Below are 19,725 nucleotides of genomic sequence, written 5' to 3'. Positions count from 1 at the left end.
CTTGGGCTCACTGGAAAAAAAAAAAAGGAAAAGGGAGACATTGAATTAACTCAGTATTCCCCACTTTGCAGATAATTGAGTCACAATTAGATTGGGTCCCACTCCTGGTAATGATAACTACCCCTTAACAGCTCCAAACAGCATTCCATTTAAATGCGACATTGGAATGAGTTCCACACAAATAACTTGTTGGTAAATTCTATTATTTTCATTCTGCATATAAAAGTCTCACTTGGAAGGCAGAGGCAGGTGGATCTCTGTGAGTTCGAGGCCAGCCTGGTCCACAGAGCGAGTTCCAGGACAGGCTCCAAAGTCACACAGAGAAACCCTGTCTTGAAAAACCAAAAAGGCAAAACAAAATCTGATGCACGGTCACACGGACAAAGCAGGAGATTCTGGCCACTCTGGCAGTGTGGGCTCCAAGCTGCTTTCCCAGCCCATCCCCCGACATCACATCTACACAGAGCCACAAGGATGAAGGTGTAGACTGAATGGACCCCACCTCGTGTGGGCTCGTTCGCGTTTCTGCTGAAATCTGGTTTTCTGGACCATGCTGCCTTGTCTAAAATTTTCTAAAATTCCACATGTATCCATATAAGAGCCATACTAGAGTTTGCAGAGAAGACAATTAAGCCCTTGGTAAATGTAATCACGCCACGGGAAGTGTTTAAAGATGCTCCTGCTAGGAGTAAAACAACTAGATAGGTGGGAAAAGAAAGCTTAGAAGACACGAGATGACAACGAGCTGCCGGTTGGGTCCTGTGTTGTACTTTTACACAGGAGGAAGTAAATATTTAGGATATTGATGCGAGAGAGGGATTCTCAGTATGAGAATAAATTTACTGTGCCACTTGTTTCTAAAAGTGTGGTTAAAAAAAAAAAAAGGGAAGTCCTCGGCCAAGTCCTTAGGTTTCTATTACTTTGATACACACCATGACTAGAAGGAACTGGGGAGGGACAGATTGACTTCATCTTAGAGCTCACAGACCACCCGGGGGAAGCCAGGGCAGAAACTCACAGCTGTCTCAGCCTGCTGTCTTATACAACTCAGACCCACCCGCCTTGGAGTAATGCTGCTCATGGTGGGCTGGACCCTCCCACACCAATCACTAATCAAGAGGCTGTTTAAAGTTTTAGGAAGCTGAGTGTTGGCTTATGCCTGTAATCTTGGCACTCGGGACAAGGAGGGGTGAGGTACTGAGGCAGGAGGATTCCTAGGAGTTCAAAGCCAGGCTGGGTTAGAATGAAATCCTATCTGAAAACAAACACCTAAAAGCCTTAAAGTGATTGATTGATGGGTGCATGGGGAGAGGGGATTGCCAGGGAAGGGAAGGACTGGGCAGTAGCTTCAAACTTCCCCTGGGACATCTGTGACTTTATGACTTTAGCCTCATCTGTCCATCAATTAGCACTTGGGTTGTCTTAAGGATACGACATGATTAGGTTTGCATTTGAAAGTGTTCTCACTGCAATGTGTTGGATGAATTGGGTTGTATTATTGCGTTATAATACATGAGAACAGACATCCTTCTATATCAGACAGTGATATAGAAGGGGCCAAGCAATATTTTAGAGTAAGTAAATGATACGGGGTCACATGACATATCTTTTAGGAAGATCTCTGCTTTTTACCTTTTCTTTTTGAACAAAGACAGGGTGAAGTCAGGGGAGGTGTTTTGTTTACGTTTCTAGGCTTCTCGCATCAGCACCAGGGTTACCACTCCTGAGGGTGTGTGCCAAGGGGAGGGAGCCTCCCTTGCTCTGACTCTCGCTCCACACACCACTCAGCTTATGCCTGCAGTCTCGCTTGGATCCAGACCCAGGACCATCCGCCAGATCTGAAAGCATCTCAAGAATGAGATGGATTCACCCGAGAAACTGGATAAGAACAGCTTAGTGGGTAGGTTCCTTCCTCCTCTCTGAATGTCACACACGTGTCATTCAGAGCAGGCGTGGAGCACTGGAGGGGTGTGATGTGTCATGGGTATACCTACCGAGACTGACTTCAGCTGGGCATGCCTGCAATCCCCGCACTCTGGAGACTGAGACAGGAGAATTGCCATGGGTTCAAGACTAGACCCTGTCTCAAAGAGGGGCGGGGCCTTCAATTTCACTTAAAACCGCTTGTTTTGTATTTGCTTTGGCTTTGTTTGGTTTTTGAATGGTGGTCTGTAACTCGCCTTGGCTCCCTTGTGATCAAATAGTCATTTGTTTATCTTTATAGTGCTTTCTTCACTTTGCAGAGCCAAGATCTGCTGGAGGCTGACTTTCCTCCATCTTCAAATGTATATAATGATGCTATGACTAAGGAAAAAACAAGTTAGCTTAAGGTGCATAACTTCAGATAAATGGAGAGAAGGTCAAAGAGTAAGACTTAGCTCATAAGTACCAAATACTACGCTTCGTGCTAATGACTGTGATGAATTGGGAAGTGGTTGATTCTTGTTACCTTCTCGGGCCTGACATTTGTTGAGGAAGTCTTTACTATTATTTTACATACGAAGGACTGGATCTTGGAGAGTTTAGGAGCTGGTGATGGTGGTGATGTGGAGGCGGGGAGGGAGTGTGTCTGTCTGTGCATGGGATTCAAACTATGCTTTGTAACCTTCAGCTGCCAAAGCCATCTTTCAAGGTGAAAGCCTTTAGCGCTCTTAATTCAGAAAAGAAAAATAGACATTTAACCAAATTGGAAAACGGCCTTTTTTTTTTTTCTTGCCGTAGGCATAGCAGTACTGATAGCCTAAAGCACTAAACATCATTTGAAAATTCGAGAATCGTTCTCTCATCATCCGGGTTGTTGATCTCAAACTTGCCTGGTAGCTGAGGGTACCACTGAACTTCCTGCCTATGCCTCCTAAGTGTCGGGATTGCAGGGAAGCAACACCATTTTCTTTTCTTTCTTTTATTTTAAGAGACAAGGTCTCTCGTATTGTCAATAAAAAAAGCACAGCTCTCATCTCAAAAAGAATAAGAGATAGTTTTGTTTTTTTTTTTTTTTTTTTAGCCAAATATGAGTGACTGTGGCCGAGGAACATGGCGTGTAGCTGTCCCAAACAATAGGTTCCACTGTGGAAATGGTTTATGGAGTTTTTATAGGAAAAAAAAAGAAATCCCAGAATCAAGACATTCCCTAAGTACTTTGGTGGGGACATCAGAAAGGGTACAGTGGGGTGGAGATGGAAGCTGCCAATCTCTTAAGTGGACTCCTTCTGAAAGGACTGGCCTGATGTTCACATTGATGTTGGGACAGAGAGGTGGGCTATGAAGGGGTGATGAGGAGATGAAGGGACCCCACGTGAATTTTGCTTCTGCACCTACAAATTCTGGACTTAGAAACTCCCCAATTAAGAAAGCCCAACCAACGCATCAGCCTTATGTTGCTTTGAGGGGGGGAGGTGGGAATTTCGCTTCACACCATAAAGCTCAGGTTGGCCATTTTCCTGCTTCAGCCTCTGTAGTGTTCCCATTGCAGGTGTGTGTCATGCCGGGCCTCACCTTTCTAACCAAGTGGTTCTGCGAGGATTATTGGTTTCCACTTTAACAGGGGCAGACAGCACCTGAGCAGAGGACAGGATTGATGCTGTCTCATCAGTGAGGCATCTTAGAGTGGCTTTTGTGGTTTGGACTTTTTAGTCAAACGATAAACTTATATTCTTGCAGAACATAATAGACATTTTTGGGGCTTGTGTTTCCTGTGCTGTTGAAATGTATGAGAAGTGCAATGTGGATCTTCTGAGACTGAGAGGCTGAGTTTGCCCTTCTCCTGTTCCAAATCCAATACAGTCAGAATCTAGTATGCAGACCTCCCAGCAATACAGAGTGTGTAGAGTCAGGGGCTGGTGAGATGGATCAACTGTCTCTGCTCTTGCAGAGAAGCTCAGTTCAGTTCTCAGTGCCCACATAGTGGTTTACAAGTATCTGTAACTCCTGTTCTTGGGATCTGACGCCCCCTTCTGGCCTCCTCAAGCATTGCATAGCCCTGCAGGCACATGATGCAGGTATAGACATGAAGGCAAACACTCATACACAAAAAACAAACATAAATAAAAATCTTCATAAAACACCCAAACATTTTTTAAAAAAAACCTCAGAACCACTATGTTTCCACCACTCAGAGACATTTGCTTTAATTTTCTTTTTATGCTTATATTTGTACTAATTAGGAGCCCGTTGACCGAAGGATTTTATGCCATACCATTTCTTTTCTGTTTCTATCATTTTATAATGATTCTCAAGTACTTTTATAAACTGTAAAAACATATGCACGTGGGTTGGACACACAGCTCAAGTTGTAGAGTACTTGCCTAGCATGCACAGAAACATACTACATTAAATCCTCAGCACAGACAAGGGTATGCACCGGTCATGCCAGCACTGGGGAGGTGGAGGCAGGAGCAGAAGTTCAAAGTCATCTCCAGTTACATATTAGTTTGGATCCATCCTAGGATGCATGATGCCGTCCACAACTAACTCACAAAATGTATGCAAAAATAGAATATCATGTGTCTGTCAGGGTGTCTGCTATACACTGGTATACATGGAACTGTCATGAGGTCATCTGGAGATAAATTTTAAGGACAAAATACCTGTGCTTGTGGGCAGTGCTATCATTTCAGAGAGAGAGCGCCCTGGAAGAATGGGGGCTGTGGGGCCAGAGCAGAAAGATGCAAGGACCTGTATTTTCTCATAATGATGTGGGGTCGGGTATACAGGAAGGCAGAAACATGAAGGAGAAAAAGCATTGGCTTATGGTTCTTGGGCTAATTAAGTCTCGTGAGAGAGAGTCTCTTCTGATGAATCATTATTTCTGACACGAGCTTCCAAATAGACCCATAAGGTTAACCCGTGGTGGAGCATCATTCTGAGACTTCAAAGTGGGCTCCAGGGGACCATCCACTCACTCACTGGCTTCTACTGGGAGCCAGAAGGGAGCCAGGAATGGAACACCCCTCCAAAGTGCTAAACATTCCCAGGGAAGACACAGGAAGCAGCTAAAACCCACAGTGGACCCGAGAGCCTCATGAGTCCCAGGCTGGGGTGCTGCTGCCACATTGGGTCTTTTTCATGAACTGTGGTGCCAGGCCTCTGGAGGGAGGGGTGCATGAGGAGGGGAACTCATGGGGTTCATCACTGACCTGCTCTGATTTAGAAGGTTCTTTTGTTGTTATTATTGAGATGGGTGCTGCTGTGTAGCCTAGGATGGATGTGAACTCACTGTCCTGGGTCAGCTGCACACATGCTTGTATTATTGGCATGGAAGACTTTGCACAATTTTAAATGCACAGTTATAAACAACTTTTTTTCTTCTTCTTCTCTTCCTCTTCTTCTTTCTCCTCCTCTTCCTCCTCTCTCTCTCTCTCTCTCTCTCTCTCTCTCTCTCTCTCTCTCTCTCTCTCTCTCTCTCTCTCTGTCCCTGTTGTGCCTCTGTCTGTCTGTCTCTTTCTCTTTAATTTACTAAAAGCTAGAGGCTGGGAAGATGGTTCAGGAGGTAAACTGCTTGGTGTGCAATCATGAGGACATGAGTTTAGAAGTCCAGAACCCATGAAAACGCCTGGTAATAATACTGTATGTGTCCATTACCCCAACCCCAGTGCCGATGAGAAGGGGGCAAAGACTGGAAGATCCCTGGGGAGCAGAGATGCTGGCCAGCCAGCGTTACTGAAACGACTAGCTCTAGATTCAATGAGAGACTGTCTCAAAAACTAAGGACAGACTAATAGATGAAGGGACCGAGCATCCACCTCTGATCTCCACACCTGCACACACAGACACATGCATTTGCACACACATGGACATACTCATGCTCACACACACACACGTTCATACAAACACACACAAAACCCTGGACAATTGTCAGGGTCTCACCACCCCACCAGTGGCACTCAGAGTTCCTTTCCGTACTTGCAACTCCTCCCAGCCAGCTGTTGTGATCCTGCAGCAGAGGAGGTTGCTGACCAGAGCAGATCAAGCGAATGCTGGCATCTCTGGATTTGAGGTACAGCTGTCTTGATTAGAACACGTGGCCACCTGACCAAAGGCCTGGCTTCCCAGCTCTGCTCACAACCTGTCTACCCCTGGGCTCGTTCTGCTAATGACCTTTGATGCTTTTCTTTCTGAGCTGGTGGGGCAAGCCTTGAATTTTCCATTTCAGAGCAAGTGAGATCTTAGATCTTTGTTTGGATCTCCAGTCTTTATGCAATTAAAATTAAAACGAGGTATAAAACAACAATGGGCATAAAACTTAAGTGTTTCGCTTGGAAGGGACAATAGCAGATTGTCTATAAAATAAGAGTCCTGTGAACTCTGAGGTAAACAGCACAGGAAACCATTGTTTTCAATACACACCACAGGAAGCTGCCTAAGATCGGTAGGAGACCAGATTGTCACTCCTAGCGACAAATATATGTATGTAAATTCCTGGGAATTAACCTTTAAAGACAGACGTAAATTGGTGATGATTATTTTCCTTCTCTATATAAATGTGGAACTGAGAAGGAGGTAGTTAAGGGGAGCTTAAGTCTGAAGCTTTGATATTTTTTCCAGTGAGAACAAATGCACAGACTGTATTAATACTAAAGATCACTAGCAAATAGGATGTAGTAATGATTCTGTGAGCATATAAACACCCAATATCTTATATTTTGTTTAAAACCTTGATTACATTTCTCTCTCTCTCTGTGTGTGTGTGTGTGTGTGTGTGTGTGTGTGTGTGTGTACGAGTGGACGTTCCAAAGTGACTTTAGTAGACGGATAAGGAGGAGTCAGTGATGACCTGAGCCTCTAACCTGGGCAGGGGAGTGGCTGGGATTGCCAGGGTGGTGTATCTAGCAAGGACAGTTAGTTCTAATGCTGCAGTGGAAAATGTGCCTCGAATGGAAGGGACTGGGAGTCGAGACTGGAGGTGACTGTCTAGACAAACAGAACAGACAGAGGACTCAGAGGAGGTAAAAGGACGACTAAAAAGAATTCTAACGTGGAAAGTTGGCCAGATATGCACATTTTATGAACAAGAAATTATGAATGATGTGACTTAAGCTTCAAGATGTTGAGTTGTTGAAGGAGGACTTAAAATAAGCTTCCTCTTATTACAAAGCAGATTGATAAGTCCCTAAATTTTCTATCCACTTGTATATATGATATGATGGGAATAATACAATACACACAGAGAGACAGAAACACACGCACACACACAGATGTGCACACACAGATACAGACATACAAATGCGCGCACACATACAGATACAGACAACATACATATACACACCAGGTAGATAGTCACAGGCACACATGCACATTAATGCATGGATTATCGTTTAGTCTTTATCAGGTATTCCTAGGTAACTTCTATCCCTGTCTTACTGATGAAGAGGAGGCACGGAGTCTCTTTTGGAATGGGCTGTGTAAAGCCCAGGAGTCGGCACATGAGAGACCTTGCACAGAAACTCACACCCAGGGGTTCTCCGATGTTTCCCCACATGCTCAACATTGTCCTCCCGAGGGATGATAGCACCTCCCTGCCCTTCTGAGGACTTGTTTTGAATTTCATGTGGGGATTTCAAGGAACCCATGAATCTGCTAGTCCTGGTGTGAGTGGTTTGTGGACATACCCCAAGGCATCTTTTCATGTTTGGATAATGATAAACCATGCCGGCCTTACAAAAACATAATGATGATTATCACTGCCGATTGTCGGGAGAGTTCTTGGAAGGGAAGATCGATTTTAATTTCTAAGCACCTCCCCATAAAAACATTTTGAGTTACTGCATGTGTTTATGTGGTGTGTGTTTGTGTGTATGTGTCTGTGTGTGTGTGGTGTGCACACAACTGTTTGTAATTATACTCACGGTGTGAATGGAGTTAGGTTTGCTCCTCCATCCTGTCAGGTGTGGGCAGTGTCGGGACCTAGTCCCTCCCCACCTACCCTGCCTGATAGCTTTGCTAAGAATCACATGGACTACAAACTTGCTTCTTTCTCACTTCCCAGGCATCAACAAAAACCGGCTTGGTGTGTGTGGCTGGATTCTGTTTTTCCTTTCCTTGCTATTAATGCTCATCACCTTCCCCATCTCCATATGGATGTGCTTGAAGGTAAGACCCTGGGAAATAAGTGGGTGTCTCCCTGCGGATTGACGGGAAGACTGAAGGTTCTCTCTTAATCTTTCAGATCATTAAGGAGTATGAGCGTGCTGTTGTCTTCCGACTGGGACGCATCCAAGCTGATAAAGCCAAGGGACCAGGTAGGAGACTGCGGATGTCTGTCACCACGAGCCGTGGGATCTAGGGAATGTCCAAGGAGAAAACACAGAAAGCTGGAGATCCTGTTTCTCAGGCAGCGGACAGATGTCGATCCATTGGGCTTGTTAGTGGGAGAGACCACCAGTTAAAGCATTATGAAATCCGAACCTCTGCCTCATAACTTACCCCCGAGTAGTCCAATGAGCGGGTAGCATTGATTGGATGCCATTTATGCCCAGGGCTGTGAAGAGCCAGGTCCAGGGAGTGAAGGAAGAAAGTAAATAGTCCACATGAACTCTTCAAAGAGTTGGATTTTATTATCTTTGGAAAGGGCTAACAGATTACATACACATGCACATGCACACACATGCATATGCACACCATACATATATATATGGTGTCACTTTATAATCTATCTATATATAAATCTAGAGAGAGAGATTATAAAGTGACACCATATATGTGTGTATACATATATACATATATATATATATATATATATCTTCCTCTTGTGGTGAGCTGATGGATAATGGGAGGAGTTGAAAGTCATGTGATTCCCTGGGTGGAATCCTCTAGTTCTGAGAATGAAGACCTTGAGGCCAATATAGATTTAATGACTTATCAGTGAATATCCCAACAGCTGGTGATAAACAGGAGATTCCCAGCATCCACGCTTTCTACAACTCTGGGAAGTAAAATCGGTTACCAACTGCTCAGACTATAAAGTGACTTCCGGCTGGGGGAGCAGACGGGAGGTGTTGAATAGTAAGGAGCCCTGGACCTGAGGTCTTAAGCCACAGCTTTTCTTCAATCACAGATTGCTTGCATCTGCTTTGATGTATAACAATGACAATTTCATATGATTAATATTATGGTTAGGAAGGGTAGTGGTCATTAGCCTTGTTTCCCTGATAGCATCTGCTTCCTGCCCACCTCCCGTGCTTTGAGGGAGGCTGTTTTATCTCCATCCACACTGTAATGTCTGGGGTAGGGGGGCAGGAGCCTTACATGCGTGGTGAGACTCTACCTGACCACGAATCAACAGCACTGTGTGCTCTTATACGTTACTTAAAAAGAGAAACTTCCGAGGATAATTTTGTGAATGAGACTTGACCTTCAGATGGCTTAACATTTGTCTAACTTCATAACCAACCTAAGAGAACAAGGCAAGCATCACATTTTATGAATGCCTTTATACATATGTCAAGACACCAGTGTTAGAGACTCTGCCAATGAAGAGTCACTAAGCTCTCTTTTCAGTCACGCTCCTCATCGGATGGGTCCAAGGTTATATTGGTTATAAGTGAAACTAGAGCCAGGAGGTGGTGGTGCACACCTTTAATCCCAGCACTCGGGAGGCAGAATCAGGCGGATCTCCGTGAGTTTGGGGCCAGCCTGGTCTACACAGCAAGATTCAGTACAGCCAGAGCTGTTATACAGAGAAACCCTGTCATGAAAAACCAACCAACCAACCAAACAAACAAACAAATAATAAATAAATGAATAAACCTAGAGCAGGGAGAGAGGCAGAATAACCACCACTTGGAGAACTCCGGAGGAGAATGTGTTCTTCTTAAGCAAATTCTCCCAAAAGATTTCTCTGCTGAGAGTCCCAGGATAATAACCCCCGTCACGCATGTCTCTGGGGCTAACGGTTTACCTCAGAACATCATGAGGGCCAGTGGGAAGCAAGCCAAATTGCTAAGGCCTTTGCAAATGGCAAATGATCCTTTAGTAATAAAAGTATTTACAAGAAGAGCAGCCATACCCAGCACCTCGTGGATGTTTGATGTCGTGCTTGGTACTTAGTTTGTTGTCATGGTGACCTGTGCTTCAGCTTCACCACATCTTCTATGTCGTCAGTAAAGCTCAGGAGGGATGGGTGAATGGTCCCAATCATAGTTGGGGTTGGCTGACACTGAACTCAAGGAAGTTCTCAGGAATTTTGGATTAACTAGACCCCCCCCCACACACACACACACACAGAGAGAGAGAGAGAGAGAGAGAGAGAGAGAGAGAGAGAGAGAGAGAGAGAGTCTGTCTTACCACAGGACACAGGCTTCAACAAAATTTAGAGAAAAAAGTAAAGCTTGAAACACTATGAACGAATGAGCAAAACCACTGTGTACTCAGTCTGTGTTGTTGGCTCTTCGCTCAGACTAAAAGCTGATTTCTGCCTTGAAAGCAAACGCAGCAACACAAAGATGCCCCTGATTATGGAAAGGGCTCTCGGTCCAAACCTTGCTGTCCTGCCTCATAGCCGTGATCCCCGTAAAGAGCGAACGCCTCTGCGGTAAAGCTGAGGACCCAGCGTTCTTAGATGGTTTTTACTTTGCCCTTTCCTGGCCTGCTCCATGTCCAGTGCTTACTACTCAGAAACAGGAACGATTGCACGGGGGGACATCATTGCGCTTGAACACAGCTAAAGAGACATGTGAGTTCTCAGCTCTGCAAAACACTGTCTGCAGGGACCCTGAGCCCTGGAAGACTGTGCTAGCTAAGGGCCAAGCATTAACACATATGTATGTATGTTTTGTGTATAATGTATATATGTATATGTTTTTGAGTATGTATGTGTGTGCATATACATATATACATATATAAAATGTTTTTGAGACAAACTCTAATTTGTCCAAGCTGCATTTGGATTCCTTATGTAGCCCAGGAAGGGCTTGAACTTGTAATTCACCAACCTCAGCCTCCTTCCTGAATCCAAGACTGGATGGAAGATTTTAACGCCGTATTGCCGTATTCCTTCAACACTGTTGGTGATGTGAAGGCTGTTGTCAGGAGCTGATAATCACAACCAAACTTGACTCTTTCCAGTTAGGAAACCATTTTCCTAGATACCTTTTTAAAATTAGCCTCAAAAATAAATGGTCAAATAGAAGTAGATTACCGAAGAATAAAAAATTTAAAGACTTGTGTGTCAGGGACCTTAGCGTTTTGCCACAGGTCCTTGATTCCTAAGTAGTTCATTTCCTTTCATTACTGAATGACCAGACTCAGTCAGCTTCACCAAAGCTGAATGTGTTCAATCAAGAAATGCATACAGCACTACAAAAGCAATGCTCAATCCCTGTAGAAGACCTTCTTCGTCATTTGAATAGGTCAAATTTTAAATCAGCTTTCTTTTTTCAAAGGTTTGATCCTGGTCCTGCCCTGCATTGACGTGTTTGTCAAAGTAGATCTGCGAACAGTCACTTGCAACATTCCTCCACAAGAGGTACAAGAGCAAACAGGGGTTGCTAAAGACAAAACCCTATGCCTATGGTCTGGGCATAGTTTTAACCTACCAGGGGAAGGTGACTTAATCCCCATCTCCATACCCCCAACCCCCGGGCCTGCTTGAAATGCTTCAGGTGGCTTCGGTTAGCCAATGAGAATGAAGGGCGGGGCTGAAACATTGGGAAAATGGAACAGCACGTGGAGTCTGGCTGAGCTGTAGGGAAAGCAGGGTGGAAAGTGACCACAGCTGTTTAGCGGAGGGAGACGGGAGGGGCGCTGCAGGGAACGCGGTGGAGCGCAGGAGGGGGAGGCGGTGGAGTGGTGGAGGTGGTTTGTGTTGCGGCGGGGTCAGGCTGCACTCTCCACAGCCTTCCCAGAGGGGCTTTTAGAAACAGTGGCACGCTCACCTTTACTTTTGCTGTTCACTTTTGGTGTCTGTGTGTACGTACTGGGACAGAACAGAGGCTACACAGGACCGGCCTGAAGTTGAACTTCAAATGGTTCTTGAAATCGTATGCGTTAATGACCCAAAGCAGAAACTGGGTGCTAGAGAAGAGGAAATGATACCCAAAACATCCCAGCTGCCCTCTTATAACCAAAGGCATCTAGAAAGACAAGAAAACGCAGGAAAGAGGGGGCATGGCCAGAGCGATAAGCAGGCAGGGAACCAATCAAGGCCCAGGTACCTACCAGTTGCCGCGGGGGTGTCAGGAGACGTGGAGGACCGGCTTCAGATCTGAGCCATCGCAGATGCTCCTGGAAAGCTTCCAAAGGCTTTTGTGGCTCTGTAGTGGAGAGTTTTCAGGTTCTAATCCCAGGGTCCTCCCAGAAATATCATTGGAAGAGGGAAAAGGAGAGAGGAGGAGGAGGAGGAGGAAGAGGAGGAGGAGGAGGAGGAGGAGGAGGAGAGAGAGAGAGAGAGAGAGAGAGAGAGAGAGAGAGAGAGAGAGAGAGAGAGAGAGAGAGAGAGAGAGAGAGAAATAGAGAGAGAGAAATAGAGAGAGAGAAATAGAGAGAGAGAAATAGAGAGAGGGGGAGATCACTGTTCAGAATGTCAGAATGACTGAGTCTCAGGAGCTCAGGTGCTTTGCTTGAACATAAAACACGGTCTCTGGCGCCATCTATGGTTCCTAAGAAGTATTGCTTCTCCTTTAGTCCGAGGTGATCTGCATACCAGGTAGACAACAGGGAATAAATCTATGTCTGTTTGGGAGGAGAAGGCGGGGCTTTCCCTATGGAATGTAAGAATTCTCTAAATTGAAGCTACAGGGATAGGTAGGGACAAAACCCGTGCAGTCATTTAGCTGTGATATATTGTTATTCTGAAGCCAGGACAAACGTTTGACAATCTGTCTGAGTTGCTATTAAGGATGTCCTTCAGTGAAGGGTGAGCTCTGGGGTTGGTTCGCTCTTTGCCAATAGTAAAGTAGGATACACGTGGTTGCACCCTGTCTGTGCTCTGCAGATCCTCACGAGAGACTCTGTGACCACCCAAGTGGACGGAGTTGTCTATTACAGAATCTACAGCGCTGTCTCAGCGGTGGCCAACGTGAATGATGTCCACCAAGCCACATTTCTGCTGGCGCAAACCACTCTGAGAAACGTCTTAGGGACACAGACCTTGTCCCAGATCTTAGCCGGGCGAGAAGAGATCGCCCACAGCATCCAGGTAAGGACACGGAGTCCGTGGAGCCTGCATCTCGGGGATCAGTGACCACTAACATCCATAGTTCCGAATAGAGAACTCTTCAACTCAGAGAGAGCTTCCTCAAGAGGGGTTTCCTTATCTCTGGTAATGCCATCTGTCAGTCATCACACGGGGGCTCAAGACATGGCTCAGTGCTTAAGAACACTGACTGCTCTTGCAGAGGACCTTGGTTTGATTCCCAGCTCCCACACGGCAGCTCACAACCGTCTGTGACTCCAGTTCCAGGGCATCCTATGCCCTCTCCTGGTCTCCTTGGGTACCAGGCACACATGGTGCATAGATATACATGTAGGCAAAACACCTATAGATGTCAAATAAATAATTTTAAAACATTAAATACTTGCATGGGAGGAGGGAGCTTTGGGAATTATTTCTCTTATCTTTTTCTCTCTCTCTAAATTCAAAATTATGAACCAACAAACACTGCACACTTAACTTTTAAAATAATTCCAAGACATTTTTATTTTCAGATTAAGCTATTCTAAAGGAAATACAAGCCTTACCAGGCAGCCCTTGGATCCCTACATTTCAGTGGAATAAAACAGGAAAGTTCATTTGAGACAGCGAAACTGGGCAAAATATGGACAATTTAAACCTCATCCTCTACCCAGTCAATATATTCCATAATAATAACCACTGAGGGTTTAACAAATCTGACCTCACCACTGCCATATTCTAGTTTAATAAATGACATCTCTGTTTTCTTATGTCCATGGCCTTATGATTCTGAACCTCCTCTCTGTGAGTTAGAAAGAAATTCAACCTGAATCCTTCACAGCTTCCCATGCAGTCTGTAAGGTAGGACAACAAGCACCCCGCCAGTTCTGCATAAGGGATCCCCACAGCATCAGTAAGAAATCTGAAAATCTGACAGCAACCCCAGACCATGTCTCGAGCACCTTAGGGGGTCTCAACAACTCCTGGGGTCTTACAGAGTCACAGCCAGCAGGAGAGGAGTCTTGGCCGCTTGATGGCGGAGTTCTCTGCCTCTCCCTCCTTTGGGGGGCTTTGCTGTGCAGTCACCCCTGCATCTCTCTGGAGTGACCTGCAACCTGTCTTCCAGGGTTTAAAGTCTGCCCAAAGGACAGACTATTCCTAAAATGTATGAAAAATACATTCTAAAATCTCTTGCTTTAAAAAGCATATATATTATCGCTTGCTTAAAATGATCACAGGGCAAAGGCTTATGAAAGCAAAGCAAGTCTTTTTTTTTTAATTGGTAAAGACCCCTGGGTTTTTTGGTGGCACTGGCTGGTGTGTGTGTTACCTCCAACCCAAGTGACAAAGCTGACAGGGATTCTGTCCTAAGTGAGAGATACTGGCACTTGGATTGACAAGCAGATGCAATGATTCACAGCTGCTAATCGTGTGACCGGGACAAAATCCCAGTCACTGATGTCTGGAACACTTGCTCAGATCTGCAAGGACATCATTTAATTTCTCAGGGAGTGGATTCTTTTAGTGGACCAATGTTGTAGTAAGGCTGCTAGTTAGTTCCCGGCCACTCAGCAGCTCAGACCCAAAGTAATCACACAGAAACCATATTATTTAAATTACTGCTTGGCCCATTAGCTCTAGCTTCTTATTTGCTAACTCTTACATCTTAATTTAACCCATCTCCATTAATCTGTGCATCACCACAAGGTCGTGGCCTACCAACAAAGTTTCAGCACGTCTGTCTCTGGCAGGCAGCTCCATGGCTTCTCCCTGACTCCACCTCCTTTCTCCTAGCATTCAGCTTAGTTTTCCCTGCCTAGCTCTATTCCCCTATAGCTCTGCTATAGGCCCAAAGTAGTTTTTTTATTTATCAATATCAATGGTAATCATAGCTTATGGAGGGAAATCCCACATCAGACCAATAGGTGATATATCAAGATTTGTGTGTATGTGTGTGTGTGTGAAAGAGAGAGAGAGAGAGAGAGAGAGAGAGAGAGAGAGAGAGAGAGAGAGAGAGAGAGAGAGAGGTCCAGCCTCACATATCCCAGGTTGGCCTTGAATTCCCCACCATAGCTGAGGATGACCTTGAACTTGTAATTCTCCTGCCTTTACCTCGAGTGCTGAGACTACAGGCATACACCACCATGCCCAGTTTTATGTGGTACTGGGAATCAAACCCAGGGCTTTCTGCTTGCTAGGCAAGTTCTCTACCAACAGAGCATTACCTCCAGCTCAAGATTGGTTCATGAAACCTTCAGGAGATTCACTTCAATTCTAAATATCACCAACGAGTTTAGAAAAGAGAGCCTCACCAAACACACCGGATACGTGGGGCAGGTCACATGTCTTCTGATCAATGCCTCTTCTTCTGGATATAGACCTTGCTTGATGATGCCACTGAGCTCTGGGGGATCCGCGTGGCCAGGGTGGAAATCAAAGATGTCCGGATTCCTGTGCAGCTGCAGAGGTCCATGGCGGCGGAGGCTGAGGCCACCCGGGAAGCCAGAGCCAAGGTAAGAAACACTGGGTTAGCACAGTGGCAGACAAGGATGGAGCTGAGGGGAGGATAGAATCCCAATGATTGTTCCGAAAGAGATTCTTTCCACAGATTTATCTCTCCCGAGAAGTTGCCTAAAAGACAGTGGGCAGCTTGCCACACCTTGAGGAAGGTTGGTAACAGGTTACGACTCTGCTTGCTGCATGTGGAGTGATCAGCAAGGCAGGGAGCAACACTGGCCACGTATCAGGTCTTCTGGAGACTGTGACTTAGCAAAGCCTTTCAGCTCCTGTGAGGCAGAGTCTGGAGTTGTCCAGAAACCACCACCTTTATAAAGCTAACGTTTCTGGAGTGACCAATGTAGTCCTTATGTTTTCAACATTGTTGCTAGAGTAGGATAAATGTTACTGAATTGAAAAGATTGTCTGAATACAAGCCAGGTCAGAATTAGAACATGGGAAACTCAGGCTGGGCCTGAGTGTCCTAGAATCTGTTGTCACCTTTGTTCTACATGGATAAATTTACTGGTGTCAGAGATTGGAAATCTTCAAGTATGACTCTTAAGGTAAAAGGAGGCTGCTTGTTCATTTCCCAGCAACCCGGACCCGGATAATAACACAGAATTTATATTAATTATAACACTGTTTGGCCAATAGCTTAGGCATATTTCTAGCTAACTTTTACATCTGAATTAACCCATTTCTATTATTCTGTGTATTGTCACAAGGCTGTGGCCTACCCGTAAGGTTCTGGCTGGTGGCTGGCATCTTTCTCTTTTGGCAGCTACATGGCATCTCTCCTACTATGCTTACTTTCTTTATATATCTCTGTTCAGATTTCCTGCCTGACTTTACTCTACTAAGCCATTGGCCAAAACAGCTTCTTCAATAACCAATGGTAATAAACCATATTCACAGCATACAGAGGGGAATCCCACACTATCTTAGGAAGCCAAACTACGGCTAAGGAAGGTTTTATCTACCCTTGGTCTTCCTTGTTGTTTTCTACTGAGTGCCAGCATTTCCTAAGTAGGACTCCTTTGGCACATAAAAAGCAAGTGCCCGCAGACAGGTCAGTCGAGTCCTGACCAGGGTTTCTCTTGAGAAATCTCAGAATTTAGAGGGACAGTCAGTAGAGAGAATCCCAATAAGGGATATTGGGCTGGGGCTTGTTACTGCTGTGGTCAAAAGCTGAGCCACTAGAAACAATTCTGGCGCTGTGAGAATAAGCCTAATTTGGCGACAGAAGACAGTGAGAGTCAGAGAGCCAGCTCAGGAAGGAAGAGCGCTTGTGCAAGCCTGACCTTCTGAGATGGGTACCTATCATCCACAACAGGGGCCAGCTGGCTCCTGAGTGTTCTCAGGCCTCCACGTGCACGCTCTCAGGCCAAGTTTTCATTGGCTTAAACGGCACCGCTTTTATCTGCTTGAAAGTTAAAATTTGAGGGCTAACAATCTGTAAAATATTTAGCCCCAGGGTCCTAGTCCATACCTCTGTTGCTATGACAAACACCGCAACCAAATTTAACTTGAGGAGAGAATGGTTCATTTCAGCCAAGGCAGGACCTGATGCAGGGGCCATGGAGGAATGCTGCTTACTGATTTCTTCCTCATGGCTTCCTCAGGTTGCTTTCTACCAGACCATCTACCCAGCAATGCCACTGCCAGAGTGGGCAGGGCCCTCCCGTATCAATCATTAATCAAGAAAATGCCCCACAGATGTGTCCACAGGCAGTTTAGCGGAGGCAGTTCCACAGTTAAGGCTCCTTCTTCCCAGGCGACTCTACTTTGAGTTAAGTGGAAAAAAAAAAAAAAAAACCCAACCGGAACAAAACAAAAACCACAACTAACCGGAACATTTGCCTTTTGCAGCTTCTTGAAGGTGAAAATCTTGTCTTTGTTTAGAGAGTAAGCGGAGAAGACACAAGTGGCATAATTGGGAGCCACACCCAGAAAAAGAAGCCCCAGATACCATGCAGTCATCAACTTTTGTTTCTCTCATTTTAGGTCCTTGCGGCCGAGGGAGAAATGAACGCTTCCAAGTCCCTGAAGTCGGCTTCCATGGTACTGGCTGAGTCCCCCATTGCCCTCCAGCTGCGGTACCTACAGACCTTGACCACCGTGGCCACTGAGAAGAATTCCACCATCGTGTTCCCCTTGCCCATGAACATGCTCGAGGGCATTGGCGGCATCAGCTACGACAATAAGAAGGTCGACAATAAGAAGGCCTGAGCTCTCCCAAGTGACTGCCCATTGCTTAGAGAGGCCTTTCTGTGCCAGGAGAGGTCAGCCATTAGGAAAGACAGAGGCCAGCATCATGCCGCTACAGTAACGCCACCGCGAGCAGTCTTCCCAGGGGAAACACAGCAGCGACACAGACAAAAACAGAGCTGAGAGCTGCACAGTACATTTCTTTGTAAGGCATGACCAATATTTAATATTCTTACGGAATTAGTTAGCAGTTGTCCCCGACAACCAGCAGGGCCTTTCTCTCAGATGGGGTGGAGACTGTGGGAGACTTTGACAAAAACTTCAGATTTAAGCTGTGTTGAAGAAGGAACCCTAGGTCATTTGTAAACAGGGCCTGAGTTTTTGCTATGTATGTGATTTACTGTTACTCCAAGAAAATGCCTTGCTATAGCTCAAATAGACATAAGGAAAGCCCTCAAGGCTAAATTAGGATCAGTTTGGAGGGAGAGCTGCGACGTAGCAACAAGAGCACAGGGCGAAGGTGCCAGCTGAGGTCCCGCTCTCTGAACACCCTGCACGTCCTGTTGGGGTCTGGGCCTTTCCCATCATTGTGCGCATTATGGGCGGCGGAGGAGCAGCGAGGCAGAAAAGCACAGGGCAATTTTCATACTAGCTAGAACATCTGTAACCACTGGGGAGGTCATTCCGTGAGCTGCATGTTTTCACTCCGCGAGTCCCAAGAGCCGTAGTGATTAAGCGCTATTTGTATTCTCTCCCCAACTCGAACAACTTGTTGTGAATAAAGAAAGCCATAGAAAGTGAGCACGTTTTAAAAATTGTGTCAGTGGAGTTCATTTCATTGCCGAGATATGATTTCCTTTGGGGATTAGTTTTGAGAAATGAGGTCTGTTTTATTTTATTTTACTTACCTATTTATTTGGTTTTGGTACTCACTATGTCATGCTGGCGGATCTGGAACTTACTACATAAACTAGGCCCTTAATCCCAGCACTCTAGAGGCAGAGGCAGGTGGATCTCTGCGAGTTGTAGGTTGGCCTAGTCTACATAGAAAGTTCAGGCCAGCCGGAGCTACATAGTGAAAGCCCATCTTAAAACAAAATGAAGCAAAACAGACAACAGAACCTCCTGCAGATTCAAATGACTATCTTTGATGACATTAAGGGTGATTTTTTTCTTTAGTGCATTTTATAGTTTTTGCTTTTACTAGTGACTGACTAAACAAAGACCCTCTGAAGATCAAGAAGTGCTCTTGGTGATAACGAGGCTGTAGAAGAATCACGGAGTGTAGACTGCCAGGATGGCATTCAAAACACCCTCACCCCCCTCCACTGAGACTAGGGTAAGGTCCTTTCCCTGGGGGAGAGGAAGGAAAATGGCAATAACCTCTCTCCTGCGATGCCTCCTGGGAGGTACAGCCATGGATTGCATCAGTCTTGAAGGGCAAAGAACCCTTGTCAGCCAAGTCCTTTGTCTTACCAGCTACCCTCTGATATTTCGGCTCCTTAGGCACCCCCGCGGGGGTTCTGGGTTCTTGTGTCCCCAAAGAATTGAACAGTAGCCTCAGAAGTGGGGCCGGATTATTGAGAAAATAATCTTGTTGGTAGAGCATTTGCTTAACATGTATGTGGTCCTACGGTTAGCCACCAGTATTCTATGTGGGGAGAACCCCGCAAAAGCAACCCTAAAATTAAATGAGGGCGTGTGTGCAGTTCTCATTCTAAGAAGATGGCCAATAGCTAAGCTAACCCAGGTAGGGTTACAAGGTATGAAATGGACAAGTGAACAAGATTCACAAAAAGCCAATGAGTTGTGTGAAATCTGAGTTTTTCTGACTTTCGGTAGCAGCCTGTATGGTTAACCAAGAATGCTCTGTGTAGCAAAGGTGGAATCATTTTTGTGTGTGTGTGTGT

The 19,725-nt window shown here is 45.4% G+C and overlaps 1 protein-coding gene across 1 annotated transcript; it reads left to right on the top strand.

Moving 5' to 3' along the window:
• Nucleotides 1-1,860: 1,860 nt before the first annotated feature.
• Stoml3 (stomatin like 3) lies at nt 1,861-17,836 on the top strand. The gene is made up of 7 exons (XM_038347049.1): nt 1,861-1,900; nt 7,985-8,088; nt 8,165-8,237; nt 11,379-11,461; nt 12,929-13,132; nt 15,487-15,621; nt 17,612-17,836. The coding sequence occupies exons 1-7, from the start codon at nt 1,861-1,863 to the stop codon at nt 17,834-17,836; spliced, it is 864 nt and encodes a 287-aa protein (XP_038202977.1).
• Nucleotides 17,837-19,725: the final 1,889 nt, after the last annotated feature.

Source organism: Arvicola amphibius, chromosome 11, assembly GCF_903992535.2.
Source record: "Arvicola amphibius chromosome 11, mArvAmp1.2, whole genome shotgun sequence".
Lineage (NCBI taxonomy): Eukaryota > Metazoa > Chordata > Mammalia > Rodentia > Cricetidae > Arvicola > Arvicola amphibius.
Note: the sequence above shows the minus strand (reverse complement) of the source record. Positions and strands in the feature narration are given on the sequence as shown.

Coding starts and splice junctions, on each gene's coding strand:
- Stoml3 (XM_038347049.1), top strand. CDS start 1,861: ATGGATTCACCCGAGAAACTGGATAAGAACAGCTTAGTGG. Junction 1,901..7,984: donor GGATAAGAACAGCTTAGTGG/GTAGGTTCCTTC, acceptor CTCACTTCCCAG/GCATCAACAAAAACCGGCTT. Junction 11,462..12,928: donor GCAACATTCCTCCACAAGAG/GTACAAGAGCAA, acceptor TGTGCTCTGCAG/ATCCTCACGAGAGACTCTGT.